Below are 19,606 nucleotides of genomic sequence, written 5' to 3'. Positions count from 1 at the left end.
AATATAACATATGTACATCCTTCCCTACACTTTAAATCACCTCTAGATTACTTATAGTATATAATACAATGTAAATGCTATGTAAACAGTTGTTATACTGTATTGTTTAAGGAATAGTAACAAGAAAAATATCTGAACACATGCAATTTGTTAAAAAATATTTTCGATCTGTAATTGAACCTGGAGATGTGTAATCTGGAGATATGGAAATTGAACTATACTTAGCTTCTGGTGAAAGATATTAAAGACTACAGCCCTCCCAAAACTTTCAGGAGATCAGAAAAAGGAAAGATGAGCACAAAGTGAGAGAAATCAGGAAGGTTGTTGTGAAAAAAAAATATTCTGATTGTAAGACAGATTTTGACAAGTGCAAAAGGGACACATAGGGGCTCACCAAGCAAAAGAATCACCTCAGCAAAGGCCCTGAAGCAGAAGAGCATCAGGTCTGTTCAGGATACCCAGCTGGGCTAAAGCACAGGGTGCAAAAAGACAAAATCTTGAGAGGTAAATGGCTGGCAGGTGGTTTATGGACAGGATTCTTCTGATCATGAGCCCAATACCAATTTCTCCTCTGGGTATTCAGAGAGGAAGATTGGGAAACTATGCTGATTTTCACACCCTGGGGTAGTTTCTACAGAACCTCTGGCTCTGGGAGCAATATCTGGACATCACTGGTTGTAGTTTCTGATACCTACAACAGAAAAATAGCATATTCTCACTGAGCTAAATTCAGGAGTAACATTTGCTTGAATTATCTATTCTGCCAAACATAGCAATAATTCAAACATTTTATTAAAAGTTATATTTAGTATGTTCGAAACTTTAACCTATACATTATCTATATATAGTTTGGTGTATATATATATATATTTTTTTTTTTTTCAGTATTGAAGACTGAACACAGGATTGCCTTGTATGTACAAAGCAGGTGCTTTCCACTAAGTTACACCCCCAGCCCTGGTGTACTTATTGATGACCAGGTTTGTTTTTTTGTGTGTGTGTGTGTGGTGCTGGGGATTGAACCCAGGGCCTTGTGCTTGCAAGGCAAGCACTCTACCAACTGAGCTATCTCCCCAGCCCCCCATTTTCCTTTTTGTACATAAAAATACACAAAAATAATTTTTTGTGACTTATCATGGCCAATCATCAACTCTTTTGTAGTTCTATAACTATGTAAGGAACATAGGAAGTTAGATAGTATATAAAAGCAAGAGACAAGAGTGCTCAGGACCCAGACATACATGTAAATTCAACTAAACAGATACTATTTATGGCTCTATATTCATGAAAGTCCTGACTCTTAAAAAAGGAAAAAAAGAAACAAACTCATAGCCAGACATGGTAGTGCATGCCTGTAGTCCCAGAACTTGGGAGACTGAGGTGGAAGGATCACTTTAGGCTAGGTGTTTGAGGCTAGCCTGGCAACAGCAAGAATCCATGTCAAACAGAAAAGAAAAAAGAAAAAAAAAAAAAAAAAAAACCTAAGCTCATAAACTTGTCCAGAAACAAGTAACAAATGGCTACTTGTATAAAGTCTGTTTTCAATTATTCTTTTTTTTCAAATTCATGATAAAAAGGTGATCATATCTGTCCCTGCCTCTGCCCAAGGGCTACATCACAATCAATTCCAATGTACAAAAGAAGTACTCAACAGAAACGAAGAAAGGAAGGCAGTTCATGTGGAAACTCTGAGGCATGTAAAGGAAAACCTTTGCCTTGAGTTCACCACAGTGTCTTGAGTAGACCTGAGAAGCACTCATTGTTCAGTGATGCATCAATTTCTTAGTTCCTGGGCAACCTCTTCCGCTGCTGTCTCTGGTTCTAGGACAGCCCATTCCCATTCCTTTGGCAGAGGGATCTGCAAGACCAAGTGAGACCCACTCGCTTACCTAACTTTAAAAAAAAAACAACCAGAAACATTAAACTTTTTTTGACTTTATATGCTTCCAATGTTTATTTGAATGAAACTTAAAAAGCTTAAAACTATTTCAGCCAGATGCAGTGGTGCACGCCTTAGCCTCAACCACTTAAGAGGCTGAGGCATGAAAATTGCAAGTTCAAGGCCAATCTCAGCAATTTAATAAGACCCTGTCTCAAAATAGAAAATAAAAAGATGGATGAAATTGGAGAGTGTCATGCTGGGTGAGGCGGGCGATCTCGGGAGACCAAGGGACAAATGATATCGCTAATGGGTGGATGATGGCACCTAATGGGGGGCGGGAGGGGTTAGTGTTAGGGTTAGAGTTAGGGTTAGGGAGGGGGGCAGGAATGGAGGAAGGAGGGACTGTGTGGAGGGAGGGGAGGGGTGGGGGGTGGGGGGAAGAGAAAGAATGACAGAATGAGTCAGGCAACATTGCCCTGTGTGGATTTGTGATTGCACAAATGGTATGCCTTTATGCCATGTACAAACAGAGAGGCAACATGTGTCCCATTTGCTTACAATAAAAAAAATAGAAAAAGAAAAGAAAAAGGACCAGGGGTATATAGCTCAGTGGTAAAATGCATCTGGGATTAATTCCCAGTATCAGAAAACCAAAACAAAATAGACAACTTCACTAAATTCATCCACTGGTTAAATGCAATCTCTATCAAAATTTAAACTAAAGTTTTAATGGAAATGGGCAAGCTGACTCTAAAATTCATATGTAAATACAAGGGATCCAAAATGACCAAAACAAAAATTGGGGGGGGGGAGGGGGGGAAGTGCTAAAGGAATCATACCATACTGATTTCAAAATCTACTATAAAAATATAATCACATGCATGTATGATGTGTCAAAATACATTCTACTGTCATGTATAACTCAGAAGAACGAAGAAAAAATTTTTAAAAATTAAAAAATATATATTATAATTAAAGCAGTGCAGTACTGACATTAGGAAGGATATATAAATGATTGGAACAGAATTGGAATTCCAGAAGTAAACAAATACTTATGCCTAATTACTTTATGAATTTTGTTTGTTTGTTCCCAATGCTAGGGATTGAACACAGGGTCTCATGAATGTTAGCCAAAACGTTCTATAAGGGTACCAGAACCATTCAATGGAGAAGGAATAGTCTTTTCAGTAAGTGATACTGGGATAACTAAATATCCACACACAAAAAAATGAATGTGACTGGGTGTAGTGGCGCACACCTATAATCCCAGCAGCTCATGAGGTTGAGACAGGAAGATTACAAGTTCAAAGACAGCTTCAGCAACTTAACAAGACCCTGTCTCAAAATAAAAAATAAAAGACCTGGGGATGTGGTTCAGTGGTTAAGCACCCCTGCGTTAAATCCCCAGTACCAAAAATTAAAGAATGAATGTTGTGGATCCCAATCCTACATCATATACAAAAATTAACTCAAAATAAATCAAAGACTTAAATATAAGAATTAAAATTATAAGATGGGTGCGGTGGTACATGCCTGTAATCACAGTGACTTGGAAGGCTAAGACAAGAAGATCTCCAGTTCAAAGCCAACCTCAGCAAGAGTAAGGCACTAAGCAACTCAGTGAGACCCTGTCTCTAAATAAAATACAAAATAGGGCTGGGGATGAAGCTCAGTGGCCAACTGCCCCTGAGTTCAAGCCCCGGTACCACCCCTCAAAAATATTAAAATTAAAATTATAAACCTCTTGGAAGAAAACATAGGTGTAAATTTTTGTGACTTTGGATTAGACAATGGTTTCTGAAACATAACACCTAAAGCACATGCAGTAAAAGAAAAAAATAAAATGAACTTCATCAAAACAAAAAATATGGCTGGAGATGCAGCTTGGTGTTGTCCTGGGTTCAATCCCTAGCACCACAAACACACAAACACAGACACACACATGAAAATTAAAATGTTTATAGTCATATGCAGTGGTGCACACGTGTAATCCCAGCTACTCAGGAGGCTAAGGAAGGACGATTATAGTTCAAGGCCAGCCAGGGCAACTTAGCAAGACTTTTTCTTGAAATAAAAAAAATAAAAAGTGTTACGGGTATATATAGCTCAATAATAAAGTACTTGCCTAGTATGCACAAGGCCCTGGGTTCAATTCCAGCAGCACACACACACACAAAAAAAATTCAATTAAAAAAATAGATAAACCATGAAAAAGGAAGGGAGATCAGTGGAGTGGAAGAAAAGGGAGGCTTTTTGAAAATGGAGGGGAAGAGGGAAGAGATGAGAAAGGGGAGGAAATGAGGAATAAGACTGACCAAATTATGCTATGGGCATGTGTGAATGTACCATGGTGAATTCCACCTTTATGTACACCTATAAAATACCAATTTATAAAAATAATAAATAAATGGGGGAAGCTCAGTGAAATAAGGAGGTGGGGTGGGGAGGGGTGTGGAGGAGAAGAGGAGGGAGGAGATACTAGGGACTGAAAATGGAGCAAATTATATTCCATGTATGTGTGATTTTGTCAAAATGAACCCAGCAATTACATTTAACTATAATGCACTAATAAAAACATACAAAAGATGTACAAAAATATCAATGAAAATGTAAAGAAACTGGATCCCTCATACATTGCAGGTAGGACTGTAAAATTAGATGAGCACTTTGGAACAGTTTAGCAGTTCCTAAAAGTTCCTAAAAAGGTTAAACACGGTATTACCACATGACCCACCATTCATCTCCTATGCATATATCCAAAAGAAAAGAAAAAAAATACACATGCCAGGCGCAATGGCACACACCTGTAATCCCAGTTACTTTGGTGGCTGAAGCAGGAGAATCACAAGTTTGAAGCTAGCCTGGGCAATTTTGTGAGACAGTATCAACATAAAAATGAAATAGGCTGGGAATGTAATTCAGTGGCAGAGTGCTTGCTTGGCATGTGTGAGCCCTTGGGTTCAATCCCCAGTACTGCAAAAAAAAAAAAATAATAATAACAAGTTCATAAAAAAAAAACCTATATTCAAACAATCACAGCAGCATTATTCATAATAGCTAAAAAGCAGTAACAACTCAAATGTCTATCAATTGATAAATGAATAAAAAAATACAATATACCTATGCAATGTAATATTAATCAGAACAAAAAGGAATGAAGTTCTGATAAATGCTACAATGTGTATGAACCTTGAAAACATGTGGGCAAAGTGAAAGAAAAGTCACATACAAGAGACCATATAAATTTATGGGCTGGGGTTGTGGCTCAGTGGTAGAGTGCTTGCCTAGTATGCGTGAGGCACTGGGTTCAATTCTCAGCACCACATATAAATCAGTCAATCAATCAATAAAACAAAGGTCCACCAACAACTAAAAAAAAATTTTTAAAAAGAGATCATATATTATATAAAATATCCAGGATAGGAAATTCATGCAAATATAAAGTAATTTATAAAATGGGGAGTGCTTAGCTAATAGATATGGGATTTCTTGTCCCAAAATTAGATAATGGTGATACTGCCACAACTTTGAATATACTAAAAACCACTGAACTGTATACTTAAAAGGGTGGATTTTATGTCACATGAATTATATTTTAATAAAACTATTACTTTTTAAAAAGTATTACCATATCTTTATTTACTATTTTCTTTAACTGCTAACATATTCACTAGTAAAAGGTGTGTAATAAAAAAATAGGTTGTCCAGGGATGACTTTAATGCCAGCCTTTCTTCTTTCTTTTTGTACTTCAGTTAGAAATCTTTATCTAAAGGCTACTATCCAGAATCTGGGAGTGTAAATTACTCCCCGCACACCCCCGAAAAAAAAAACACCGCCCTTGGAGATCAACTAATTTGCTGGACACCATGGCACATGCCTGCAATCCCACCTGTTCAGAAGAATAAGGCAGAAGGATCACAAATTCAAGGCCAGCCTGTGCAATTTAGCAACAGCCTATCTCAAAATAAAATATTAAAAGGGCTGGCCTGGAGATGTAACTCAGTGGTAGAATGCCACTGGATTCAATTCCCAGTACTGTCAAAAACAAAACAAAACAAAAACCCATCTAATTTAAACCCTGCAATTTACAGATGCAAAATGAAAAAAAAAATTCCATCATACTAAATGTCCTGCACTAAGCCACATAATCTCAGGATCATACTCTCAGGTATCTTGTCTCTCAGAACTCCAAACGTGAATGTTCCATTCTGAACTATCCAGACTGGCAGGTAAGATTAGGCACTGCTACAGGAACAAATCCTAAAATGAGGCCTAACCAAATAAAGACTTATTTCTTACTCACAAAAAATCCACATGGATCTGGCAGCTCTTCTTCAACTTGTAGGGACATTGCTGGACCTTCACTGTCTTTAAAAGCCACCCAAGCACAGAAAAAAAGTGAAAATTCATACCCCTCAGTAATCCACTGAAAGTAATACACATCACTTTCCTTCACAGCAAGGCTTTGGTCAGAATTAGTCACATGGTACCAAATTAACTGTAAGAGAGGTAGGGAAATATAAGAGAACATAGGGAATACTGAGAAAGCATTACAGTTGGCCATAGCTGTCCATCCAGCCATGTGTTGTATAGTTCTGACCAGATGGCAAAAGCAATTTGCCAGGGAAGGCTGCTCTTTAAAGCAGTCCCCACAGCTGCTCTCCAGAGGCCAGTTTAATCCCACCCAGAGTCTGCTCCAGAAGGTGGTTCTCAGTTGCGTGTATGTATGAAGGGGGAGTAGATTTCTTTGAGAAACTGATGAAAAAACCACTTTGTCTAATCCTCATCCAAAACAACTAGGTTTCCATTTTACCTGGGAACTGGAGCCAAAAAAAAAAAAAAGCCACAAAACCAAATTGCCAGTCACATCTCCATGCTTTCCTTCCCCCCAGAGGAAGACTACATAGTCCTGCAGGTACCAGATGATGTTTTGAAAACTGAGCTTCACTTTCTGCATCTAGGTTAGTCAAGCAGGTAATCAAGCAGGGGAGACCTAAGGTTCAGGCTAAAGCATTAGCTGAACCACAGAGAAATACATATAGGACCCTTTGCACCCCCACTATTTCCTGTGCACCTGTCTTCTCAAGATATGGTCCTGAGATCATGAACATCTGAACTAAATAGCTCAAGGCCAAGGGTACACCTGTGTTATGAACCAAATGTTTCCTCACAAAATTCATATGTTGAACCAAATTTCCAATATGATGCCATTTAGAAGTATTTAGATCATGAAGATATAAGCCCTCTTGAATGAAATTAGTCCTTCCTTCCTTCCTTCCTTCCTTCCTTCCTTCCTTCCTTCCTTCCTTCCTTCCTTCCTTCCTTCCTTCCCTCCCTCCCTCCCTCCCTCCCTCCCTCCCTTCCTTCCTTCCTTCCTTCCTTCCTTCCTTCCTTCCTTCCTTCTTTCTTTCTTTCTTTCTTTCTTTCTTGGTACTAGGAATTGAACCCCAGGACACTGAGCCACATCACAGCCCTTTTATTTCTTATTTTGAGACAGGTTCTCACTAAGTTCCTTAGGGCCTCACTAAGTTCCTCCAGTCTCAGCCTCCAAAGTTGCTGGGATTACAGGTGTACACCACACCTGGCCAGAATTAGTCCTCTTATTTAAAAAAAAAAAAAAAAAAAAGCCAAAAAACCAGGTCTCTCTCTTCCTATCATGAGAGGATAGAAAAAGCTGAAACCCCACAATGATGGTACCTGATCTTGGACTTTTAGACTTCAGAACTGAGAAACAAAGTTCTGCTGTTTATGTCACCCAGTCTACAGTACTTTGTTAAAGCAAGCAGGAACTAAGATGACCTATATGATGGTAGGTCTTATATAATAGTATGCAAGAGGTGGTCATAACCACCACCAAGTATGTTGCTAAGAATGGAAGCCAGGGGCTGGGGAGATAGCTCAGCTGGTAGAGTGCTTGCCTCACACACAAGGCCCTGAGTTCGATCCCTAGTACCACCAAATTAAAAAAAAAAAAAAAAGAATGGAAGCCAGAAGCTGAGTGTAGTTCAGTGGTAGAGCACTTACCTCGAATGCAAGAGGTCCTGGGTTCAGTTTCTAGCACTACAACAAACACACACACCGAACAGAAACAGCAATATTTTTCACAAGACAATACTAACATTAAACTTACTGAAAGTAGGATGAAAAGAAAGAAGGCACCAGTGAAAAACAACAAGGGCTTAAGGACTTCTTTCCCTGGTATTAGAATCAGGATACCACTCTTACTAGAATGACAATTAAAACGTTGATTCCTAGGGCACAACCAAGATGTAATCAATCAATCTTTGTAGTGGAGCAGAGAATGTGTATTTTTAACAAGTTCCTCAAGTGAGTATGATGCACACAATAATTTGAGAACCAAAGTGGCCAGCTGAAAATGTGCTGAAAGTCACAAGGATGAGCACACTAGAAGACACCTGTCTAAACAACACTCAGTGAAACTCAAGTATTCTCAACAATATTTCTGTTCACTTTGAGAATTCAGAAAAGCAGCTGGGCATGCTGGTGCACATCTGTAATCCCAGTGACTCAGGAGGCTGAGTCAGTAGGATAGCAAGTTCGAAGTCAGCCTCGGCAACTTAGTGAGGCCCTAAGCAACTAATTTAGACCCTGTCTCAAAATAAAAATAAAAAATCCTGGGGTTGTGGCTCAGTACTTAGGCACCCCTGAGTTCAGTACCCAGTACCAAAAAAAAAAAAAAAATCAGAAAAGCATTTCCACAGCTAGTGGGTATAGCTCAGTGGCAGAGGGCTTGCCTAGCAGTGCAAAGCCCCGAGTTCCATCCCCAGCTCGCCAAAAATGAAAACAGACAAACAAAAAAACCAGAAAGGCACCCCCCCACACCAAAATAAATTACTACTTCTGAGAACCAAGAAGCTGGTTAGACAATTCAATGAGAAGTTCTGCGTGTATCGTAATCATTTCTAGCAAGATCCCTTAAGCGCCACAGTCAAGCCTAGAGTTCTTCTCCAGGGAGAAGAAAAAACAAGCTCCTTAAAAAGATGAAAATCGGTTCATTTGGGGCTTTTGTTGTTGTTTTGATACTGGGGACTAAACCCAGGAGCTCTCTACTACTCAACCACTTCCCCAGCACTTTTTATTTCTATTTTTAAAATTTTGAGACAGGGTCTCACTAAATTGCAGAAGCTGGCTATGAACTTGTACTTGTAATTGATCCTTCCTGCTTCAGCCTTCCAAGTAGCTGGAATGACAGGTAAATGCCACTACAACTAGTTTGAAAGCTGCTTTTTACCTTTCTTTCTTTTTTTTTTTTTTTTTAAAGTACTGGGTATTGAACCCAAGAATGCTTTACTACTGAGCTGTACCTGCAGCCCTTTTTCTTTTTTATTTTGAGACAGGCTCTTGCCAAATATGCAGGCTGGACTCAAACCTGCGATCATCCTGCCTCAGACTCCCGAGTCTGTGTGGGTGCCACCAAGCTCAGCTTGGTTTTTCCTTGTTCTTAATGGATCTGGTATTCCTGAGTTAATCCTTTAGATAAGGCTGAATTCAAGGAAATATCATAATACTGGAATGCTATTCAAGTTCCATCATCCTCAAATGGGATCTTGCAAAGAAACAATGAGCAGAGAAAGTGGTTATACCTATCTACAGAGTAACTGTCATGACAGTGAACATAACATCCCTTCACAAAACACTGTCGGAAGTTGTGTGATAGGTATTTGAGGTTCCTCATATCATTTGCTCTAATGTATATGATTAAACATTTCTTAAATAAAATGTTTAAAAAGTATACACAAGCAGCTGTTTTTTTTTAAATAAAATTCATCCCAATGTTGTCTGATGTTTTTCAAAAGTTTTTCCCCTTATTTATCTGCCTGAAGGGCTAAAATATGTTCCATCCATTTAAGGACATTTCTTTTCCATATTTTCTTAAAGGAATTTTCACTGGAAAAACATTCACGATTTATGAATCCACTATTCATGCTGCATGGAAATAAGTACACATTGTGAAAGACCGCAGAAGTCAGTGTAGCCAAGACTTGTTATGATTTAAGTAATGTATTCATAAATTTTAATCCTACCTAAAATTCTCAAAAACAGCAGAAAACTACATTTTAGTAAGTTAAGTCACATCTTTTAAACATCGACAATAATTTTGCAGTCAGCAGCAACTTCCACTTCAAACAATAAAAAACAAGTATTCATTAATATAAAAAAAAGTAGACAATTATTGTAAGATTCAGCAATTACACTTCTGAGTATGTACACAAAAGAACTGAAAGCAGGACTTGAACAGATATTTGTATAGCCATGTTCACAGCAGCTTATTCATAATAGCTAAAAGGTAGAAACAAAACTCAAAATCCATCAACAGATGAACAGACAAAGAAATGTGGTATATCCATACAATGGAATATTATTCAGCATTAAAAAGTAAGGGGAAGGGGTTGGGGTTGTAGCTCAGTGATAGAGCACTTGCCTAGCATGTGTGAGGCACTGGGTTTGATTCTTAGCACCACATAGAAACAAATGAATAAAATGAAAGTCTATCAACATCTAAAATATATATATAAAAGTAAGGGGAAGTCAGGTGAGGTGGTGCATACCTATAATCCCAGTGACTTGGGAGGCTGAGGCAGCAGGATTGAAAGTTCAAGGTCAGCCTCAACAATTTAGAGAGACCCTCCCAAGCAAAAAATAAAAAAAGGACTGGGGATGTAGCTTAGTGGTAGGGCACTAGTCTAACGTGTACTAGGTCCTGGATTTAACCCCCAGTACCTCATAAAGATTGGAAGGGAATTCTGACCCACGCTCCAACATGCATGAACCTTGGAGATATTATACTAAGTGAAATAAGCCAGACACATAAGGACAAATGTGTATGATTCCAACATATGAGATACTTAAAATAGCCAAATTCATAGATGCAAAAAGTAGAATAGAGATTGCCAGAGGCTGGGGAAAGAAGAGATAAAGGAGTTATTGTCTGATGTGGTAAGGAACTTCAGTTTGGGGTGCTTGAAGAAGTTTTGGAGTTAGGTGGTAGTGAGGGTTTTAACAACACTATGAATGTACTTAATGACACAACAGTATACCTAAAAATAGATGAATCATAAATTTTTATGTTACGTATACTTCTCCACAATAAAAAAATTATGAGATCATAAGAAAAATTCCTTTTTGTAGGGTTAAGGCACTAAGCTATTATTCTGAAATTTTACTGGGGGAAATATCAAGCATTTATCCTCCCTTTCCTGCTTATACTGTTTTGTAAAATATTCCACTTGGGAAAGTTCTTTAAAAAGAGAAAGAAAGAAAGAAAGAAAGTAGTTCTTAAATACAGATGAAATGCTAATAAAACCGCTGTATTGCAGGCCTAATGAAACAGTGGATCTAGTTAATGATTATCAATCATGGTTAAAATAATTAGGTGAAAATTTCATGAGGAAGTTTATGATGAAGGAATCAGGCTTGATAATACTTGAACCCACTGATTAATTCCAGTATTATTAAAAGTGGAGAACTAGACATATAATTACATTTATATTATATAATGCTGTTATATCATATTATTATTGTGATGAAATACAAAGTACATGGTACCATCCATGAAGCACTAAAATACTTAAGTAAAATCTCATCAAGTCTCCCTCTCTAGCCAGCAATTTTTAGGAAATATGAAAGATAAACTACAAAATTTAAGTATTTTCTGTAGGCCTTTTTAACCTTTTTCAGAAAAAAAGTTTTAAAAACCAAGGATCACCTTTTGTGGTCATCATTGAAGCAGCATCAGCTAAAATGAAGTTCAATCTTTTTGTGACTTCTGACCGAAGCAAGAACTGCAAAAGGTATTTCAATGTACCTTCACACATTCGTAGGAAGATTATGTCCTCCCCTCTTTCCAAAGAGCCGAGACAGAAGTACAACGTTCGATCTATGCCCATCCGAAAGGATGACAAAGTTCAGGTTGTGCAAGGACACTATAAAGGTCAGCAGATTGGCAAAGTGGTCCAGGTTTACAGGAAGAAATATGTCATCTATATTGAACAGGTGCAGCGGGAAAAGGCTAATGGCACAACTGTTCATGTGGGCATTCACCCCAGCAAGGTGGTTATCACCAGACTAAAACTGGACAAAGACCCTGTAACGGAAGGCCAAATCTCGCCAAGTAAGAAAAGAAAAGGGCAAATATAAAGAAGAAACAATTGAGAAGATGCAGGAATAAAGTAACCATATTTACAACTTGCATTAAAAACTGCTAAAATGGGGAAAGAAAAAAAAAAAAAAACAAGGATCTTATAGCTTAGGTGAGTTATGTTTTTAATAGGCTTTTCAGGGCAATTTTATCAGCTTTTGTCCTCCAGTTTCATTTTTATTCCTTTTTCCTAACCTTTCAATGTCTCTGTCTCTCTCTCTCTCTCTCTCTGTGTTCGTTGATGTGGACTGAACCCAGGGCCTTGGGCGTGCGAGGCAAGTGTTCCACTCCTAAGGTACCTCCCCAGCTCTTTTAATCTCTTTACATGTAATTTACACTCAGTGGGGTTCCCTGGCACTTAATAATTAAATCAAACCCCTCATCATGACCAGCACAGCCCTGCCTCACTCTCCAGTTTCATTTCATGCCTTCTGACCCCTTGGCTTCTAACTGTCCAGCTACACTGCTATCTTCTAGCAAACCATGCTCTTCCACATGTTGGTGCCCCTATCTGGGAAGCTCTTGCCTCCCTCTTACTCTCCTATTGTCTTTTAGTTCTTGAAAAAGTATCACTCCTCAGAGAAGCCCCCCCCCCCCTTTGGTACTAGGGATTGAATCCAGGAGCACTGAATCACGGAGCCACAACACCAGCCTTTTATAATTTTTATTATAAGACAGGGTTTCATTAAATTGCTGAGGCTGGTCTCAAATGTCCAATCCTCCTGCATCAGCCTCCTGATTCACTGGAATTTAGGCATGCACCACTGTGCTGGATCAGGGAAGCCATTCCTAGCCAACCTGTCTAAACCAGGGTTACCCCATGTCTACAATGCGATCATCTTACCACTTCATTTGCTTGTGTAAACTTACTTGCTGGCATATAAGCTCCTAAGGACAGCAATGCCCTGCTGACTCCTAGGTCCCCAGAGTCAACAAGTATGCTTGTTCTTTGGCAATCTGACACCAGTGAGTCATTTTTTTCTAGTGGCACTGTCCTGCAAATTCAAGAAAATGGCTCCTGTGAAAGTCACCTCTCCACCTAGAAGGTAATGGGTCTGCAAAAACCTGACAGCGGTTGCAATTATCTGTGGCCTTAAGATAGGCGATGGGGGGCAATGGTAGAGCACGTGTGAGGTCCTGGGTTCTATCCCAGGACCACATATACACAAGAAAAAAAGAAAAATGAAAACGGTAACATGAGGAAAACAGTCACTTCCAAGATCACAAGTATCATAAAACACCCACCTCTCAAGCTGGGGCTGGATATAAATGGAGAATGTTGGCTATTTCTCTGCCTCTCCTTTATTATTTACAAATCTGTTTATGGAATCTTTCACTATACATATACACATGCACGCACACACACACACACTTTCCCCTTCATTTCTGTAGTCAAAAAATATACTTCTGTTCCTTTGCAGTTCCAGAATTTGCAACACAATTTACCTGCCAAAGCCAATTATCAAATATAGATAACCCTCCAAAGATGTGCCAAAAAGCACATGAAAGCACACTATTATGCAAATCAAAACCACAAGATACACCAGGCATGGTGGTGCATTCCTGTAATCCCAGCAACTCAGAAGGCTGAAGCAGAAGGATCTCAAGTCCAACGCCGACCTCAGCAACTTAGCAAGACCCTGTCTCAAAATAAAAAAATTTAAAAAGGACTGGGGAATGTAGCTCAGGGGTAAAGCTTCTCCAGGTTAAATCCCCAGTACTCAAAAATAAAACAAACCACAAGATACCACTTCACAACCACTAGGATGGCTATAATAGCAAGTGCAGACAATAAGAAGTGTGGACAAGAATGCAGAGAAAACATGAATCCTCATGCACTGCTCACAGGAATGCAAAATGATGCAGACGCTTTGAAAACACACTGGCAGTTCCTCTGATGGCTAAACACAGAATTACCACACAACCAAAAGATTCTACATCTATACATATATCCAGAGAAATGAAAAACATTTGTCTACACCAAACCTGCATGTGAACATTCAGAGCATTGTTCATAACACCCCAAAAATGAAAACTCAATTGTCTTATCAACTGACAAACGAATAAGCAAAATGTTGTATAACCATACAGTGGAATTCTACTCATCCTTGAAGAAAAATGAAGTGCTGGTGCATCCATTAATATGAAATGTTCAGAGTAGGCAAATTCATTGAAACAGAAAGTACACTAATGAATGCCTAAAGCTGTGGGCTGAGAAGGAGAAATAAAAAGCGACTGCTAATGGGTAGAGCATTTGTTTTTGGAGTGATGAAAATGTTTGAACATTAATTTCACTTAGTTGTGACATAACTGCAAATAAACTAAAAGCCACTGAATTATATACCAAAAATGAGGGAATTGTATGGTACATGAATTGTATTTCAATAAAACTTGCAAAAAAAAAATATAAAGATGAACCACTCCACAAGCAATTCCCTCTTCAGAGAAAAAGAAATCCATAGAAAATGTTCCACTCCTGTCCAAACCACAATAATGTAAACCCAAATATCTAGTCTTGATAATGTGGAGACACTACAGGAAATTCCTCAGACAGATTAGTGAAGTTATTGTCGATGAAGTTCAAAGCCCAACCAGTTCCATGTTTTTAGTTGAGACTAAAACCATATTTAGACATGCACTCTAGAAAAATGCTTTGAAGAATTTTATTCTCATCATTCATGAATTTAAAATATCCATCCAGGCAAGAGAAAATGCCTGAAAGATTCAGTCCTTTGTTCCATCCCTCCTTAGAACTTTACTCTTTTGGCTTCCTTTATCCATTATCACATTTGAAAGTGAAGCACCTCTGTCCGAGTAAAGATGAAAAATGCTAGTGTCAGCTCACCTCTTTACTCTCTGACCATTCTTAAGTTGCTCCTTTGAGCCATTCCTTCTTATATACAATGGTTCCTCAGAGCTCTGTGCTGTGCCTTCTGGGTTTTATTTTATTTATTTATTTATTTATTTATTTTTTTTTTTTTTTGAGGGAGGTTGCGGGGGGTGGAGGTAACCCGGGATTGAACTCAGAGGCACTAGACCACTGAGCCACATCTCCAGCACTATTTTGTATTTTATTAGAGATAGAGTCTCACTGAGTTGCTTAGTGCCTCACCTTTGCTAAGGCCGGCTTTGAACTCTTGATTCTCCTGCCTCAGCCTCCAGAGCCTCTGGGATTACAGGCGTGCACCACCACCACACCTGGTTCTGTGCCCTCTGTTTCTCAGATCAGAACATTCTCCCTGGGAAGACTCCCCAGTCCAACTCTAGCCCTATTCTCCAAACACCAAATTCTCAACTACTTATTAGACAGGTCCCCAAATAAAATGTATAAAACCAAGTCACCCAATGTTCCTTTTGTCTTTGTGAAGGGCATCAGCATCTACCTCCGTGAACAAGGCAAAAACCTGGAAGTAAGCCTCTACTCCTCACTCTCCTTCACATCCAATTAATCACTTAGTCTTCCTTTCCTACCTCATTAGTACTCCAGCCCTTTCCCTTCTATCATCACTGCCATTATCAAAGCTCAGACTGTCTTCACCTCTTTCCAGAACACCAAGGTAACTCCACAGCAGTCTTCCAAATGCCTCCTCTGGTTGCTATGTGACTATTGTAGATCAAATCTGATTATGCCACTCTCCTACTTAATATCTGGAATGATGACTGGGTATGGTGGTGTATGCCTGTAGTTCCAGCAACTTGAGAGGCTGAGGCAGGAGGATCGTGAGTTCAAGGCCAGCCCCGGCAACTTAGCAAGGCCCTAAGCAATTTCGAAACTACCTCAAAATAAAAAATAAAAAGGGCTGGATCTAAAAAATTCACTGTGGCTCAGTGGTTAAGCATCCCCAGGTTCAATTCCCAATGCAAAAAAAAAAAAAATCTGTAATGGCTGTCCACTGTTCTTCCCAATTTTCTCACATCCTCCTTGTTTTGCCCAATACCACCCGCTTCTGACACATACCATCTTCCCTCTCTCCATCAGTCTACAAAGTCCGTTCCCTTCAGCTGGAAAGCTCTCTTGGCTTACTCTCATGCCTCCTGGATGTCTAACTTAGATGTCACTTCCTCTCAGAAGCCACTCTGTGTGCTGTTTTTCGCCCTGTGTTGGCATTAACTTTGCTGTTCTGTAACATACTGTGTCACAACTGACAGTTTCCTCAGTGTTTCCCTGCCATCTCCAAGCCCCAGATCACTGAGCTCATTCAAGATATTCAAGAGTGCTAAGCACAGTGTAAATATTCAACAAATACTAGTTGAATGATTAGTTCATCCACAGTATTTACTTAATGGTTATTTCTGCACCACATTCAGTCAGCCTTCCCACCCACAAAGGCACCAGTTAAGTGCTAAAAACTAAGTTCTGCTAAAAGAACAAGAAGAAAAAAAAGTCACTGATCATGCCATATTCCAGTACTCCTAAATAAACAAAATGGACCATTCCTGAAGTGTCTACAATGCATCAAGTATTACACTTGGAGTTTTAGAGATAACTAGAATCCTAAAATAAAAACAGATGACATTAACTACATGCATACTAAATGCCAGGCACTGAGCAATGCACTTACATGTGTGTCTCATTTAATTCTCACAACACTCTTGTAAGGTGGGTGAAATAGCTAAAGTGATTAAGTGAGTTCCTTAAGGTCTTACCACCAGGCTGAAGTAGCAGTCACCAACAGAGCTGGGTTTGGGTCCTGATAGTCTGCCACCAGAGGCAGAGTTCTCCATCGCCGCACTATTCCACCTCTGTCAAATACACGTATCTAGGCCATGATGCTCAGTTTATTACAATTAGAAGATGATATAAAGCTACAGGCTTCTTCGAATTGATAGGAAGTTGACATGGAACAATGAAAAGTGATCTCTCTTTAGAAAATCATATTCTATATCCATTCTAATGGTTCCCAAATTCAACACTCCAGTCAATGGGACCCCTCCTGAGATGCCATGAGACACCTCAGCCCTCTAAATTTTAGCTTTGTCACCCTTCTATACTTACTCCTCCTGTTATACTTACTGCTCCTCCTGCTATACTTACTGCCTTATTTGGTTAAATAAGCCTAAACTAAACTTATTTAAGTTTAGTTAAACTTATTTAAGTTTAGTTTAAGCCTAAACTTCAGGTGTTATCCTGGATGGTCCCTGACTTGTTCCCTCCCCTTTCTACCCTGTACTTTCAGTTCTGCCAATCTTGCTCACCAGTGCCTCACTGGCAGCAACTGCTTCATAAATGTTTGCTACTCTTACTGTTCCATCCTAAATGCTTCTTATTTCCTCTTTACATCTATACTGTTCAGTTTCCAAGGAACTAGTCTTTCAGAGCAAGTAATATAAAGGCATATAGAAGCTGAAGAGAACTTTTATTTTTTCTTGGTGGTGGTGCTAGAGAGGAAACCCAGGTTTTAGACATGTCAGCCAAATGCTCCATCATTGAGCTACATCCCACATCCAAGGCACAGAAGCATAGAGAAATGTCTCCTATAGAGCGAGGCCGACAACCACTCAGGCTCCAGCTCTGTCCATGAAAGCAAACAGGAGGTATACCTGAACACTGGCTGATAGAGAACAGCAAAATCTGGGTTGGGGTTGTGGCTCAGTGGTAGAGCACTCACCTAGCATGTGTGAGGCCTCGGGTTCAATCCTCAGCACCACATAAATATAAAATAAAGGTATTATGTCCACCTATAACCAAAAAAATTTTTTTAATTAAAAAAGAAGAGAATAGCAATATCCAAGTAGCAACCTAAAGATTATGAGAATGTCAGATACTGAAATAGAAACTAACAAATGGCTCCAATTTCAAGGCACCAAACATTCTACTTTATTCCATTTTATAAAATTAATAATTAAGCATTAAATACTTTAACACAGTTCTCAAAAAGTGGGGAAAAGGATAATTCTGCTTTCCTGTCCCCCCAGCATTTGGCAATGTCTAGAGACATTTTAGTTGTAACAACTGGGGAGGTGCTAGTGGCATCTAGTGAGTAGAGGCCATAAATGAGCACTCCCCACAAAATTATCCGCACCAAAATGTCAAGAGTGCTGCTACTGAGAAACCTTGACACACGCACGGGTTGTGGCTCAGTGGTAGAGCGCTCCCTAGCACATATGAGACACTGGGTTCCATCCACGGCATCACATACAAATAAATAAAATAAAGATATTGTGTCCACCAACAACAACAAAAAAATAAAAAACAAAAGACAGCTAAGGGGTATCTTTGGAAAAGAACTGGGTAAGTGCTAACTAAATGGTTTCGAAAACAAATGCTATGAGTTCAGAGGAAGAAGGTCGTAGGCTGAGGCCCTTATCATAGACCCCAGAACAGAAGGGGTTCCTCACCTTCAAGTCAAAAAGTACCCAGCATCCACCTTCCCAGTCTTACCTGCAGCAGATCTTGTCCCTTCAACCTACCCTTTGCTCCTGCCAAAGTGTTCACTGGTCATTCATGATGCACTGGGTCAAGGGGCCACAACATCCCACAGATACTATTATCATTGAACAAAAGCCCTCACCTACTTCATAAAAATTCTGTCCTTCAGCTAAGCAGCAACCACTCCCCACCCAGGATTGAGGAGGTCATAACATCATCTCAAACCGATCACTAAATGTTACCATGACTCCTACAGGAAGAAGGTAGTGAAAAGATAAAGGCAGAAAATGCTGTACATGGCTCAGACCCTAAGCCCTTGGTCCTCCGCCACCTAAAATCAGTGCTTAGCAGCAGCCAGCCAGGAGCCGCCTCATTTCCTGTGCAACTACAGTAAAAATAGGAAGCGGGGGAGGAAGTTCACAAAGCAGAAACAAAAGTAATCACCGCCTAGCTTCCTGAACACAAATCACTGAGCAGGGATGGTATCATTAAAACATCAAAATGGAAAGGCAAGAATGAAGAGAGCCAACGCCAGAAGAAAAGAAGTGACACCTCTGGGTCCACCAAGTCCCAGACTATTTCTGTGCCTGGGAGATAGCTCCAAAAGAAAAACTGGACACTTATCCTACAGAAATGGCTTCCTAGGAATTAATACTAAAGCATTTTAATACTTAATAATCTTGCAAAAACTCCCAAAATATTAGTCCTATCAGTGTAAAAAATGTCAAATGAAAACATTTTAGGAAAGTCAAGATTAATCTATTTTTTCTAGTCAAGAAGTGGCTATTAAAACTGTCAAAACAAAGAGTTGTTAAATGATTAGATGACAAAATATGAAGTCTACGTATCCTATATTAACTTATAAAACCTCAAGTAGATACAAAAAAAATCTAAATAAAAATTCTCATCAAGGCTATAACCTGTCACAGTTAAAATAAATATGCCGGTTGGGGGTGTAGCACAGTGATAGAGCACCTGCCTAGCTTACATGAGGTCCTGGTTCATTCCCCAGCGTCACAAAATAAAAATGCTTCTGTACCCACCAACATGGGACAGCCCAGTGAGTTCAGCCTAAATGTTCTAGGCACCAGGATACAGCAATAAACAAGCAGATAGCACCTGCTCACAAATAAGTATCAGCCTAACTGTGAAACAAAATGCGTACACACAGTGACACCTGACTGCCTCTGTGCT

At 39.2% G+C, this 19,606-nt stretch overlaps 2 protein-coding genes across 8 annotated transcripts in view; one reads left to right on the top strand and one right to left on the bottom strand.

The window, feature by feature from the left end:
* Nucleotides 1-19,606, bottom strand: part of GARRE1 (granule associated Rac and RHOG effector 1) — an 84,567-nt gene that overhangs the window by 53,696 nt on the left and 11,265 nt on the right. Inside the window, exons 1-2 of one of the 7 annotated variants that reach the window (XM_079118550.1) lie at nt 18,425-19,168; nt 17,652-17,721 (exon numbers count right to left, since the gene is read on the bottom strand). The exons of 3 other annotated variants lie outside the window; for them this stretch is intronic. The gene's annotated coding sequence lies outside the window, so the exon portion shown is untranslated. Of the gene's footprint in view, nt 1-4,686; nt 4,856-6,295; nt 6,359-17,651; nt 17,722-18,424; nt 19,169-19,606 lie in introns of those variants that run through there. 3 more of the 7 variants (XM_079118548.1, XM_079118551.1, XM_079118549.1) reach the window with 3 other exon arrangements.
* Nucleotides 7,876-13,576, top strand: LOC306648424 (large ribosomal subunit protein uL24-like). Its single transcript, XM_079118572.1, has one exon. The coding sequence runs from the start codon at nt 11,646-11,648 to the stop codon at nt 12,039-12,041; it is 396 nt and encodes a 131-aa protein (XP_078974698.1). The 5' UTR covers nt 7,876-11,645; the 3' UTR covers nt 12,042-13,576.

The sequence above is a fragment of the Sciurus vulgaris genome (genome assembly GCF_902686455.1).
Source record: "Sciurus vulgaris genome assembly, chromosome: 17".
NCBI lineage: Eukaryota > Metazoa > Chordata > Mammalia > Rodentia > Sciuridae > Sciurus > Sciurus vulgaris.
The sequence above is the reverse complement of the archived record's forward strand: the minus strand, read 5'-3'. Positions and strand labels throughout refer to the sequence as shown.

Coding starts and splice junctions, on each gene's coding strand:
- LOC306648424 (XM_079118572.1), top strand. CDS start 11,646: ATGAAGTTCAATCTTTTTGTGACTTCTGACCGAAGCAAGAACTGCAAA.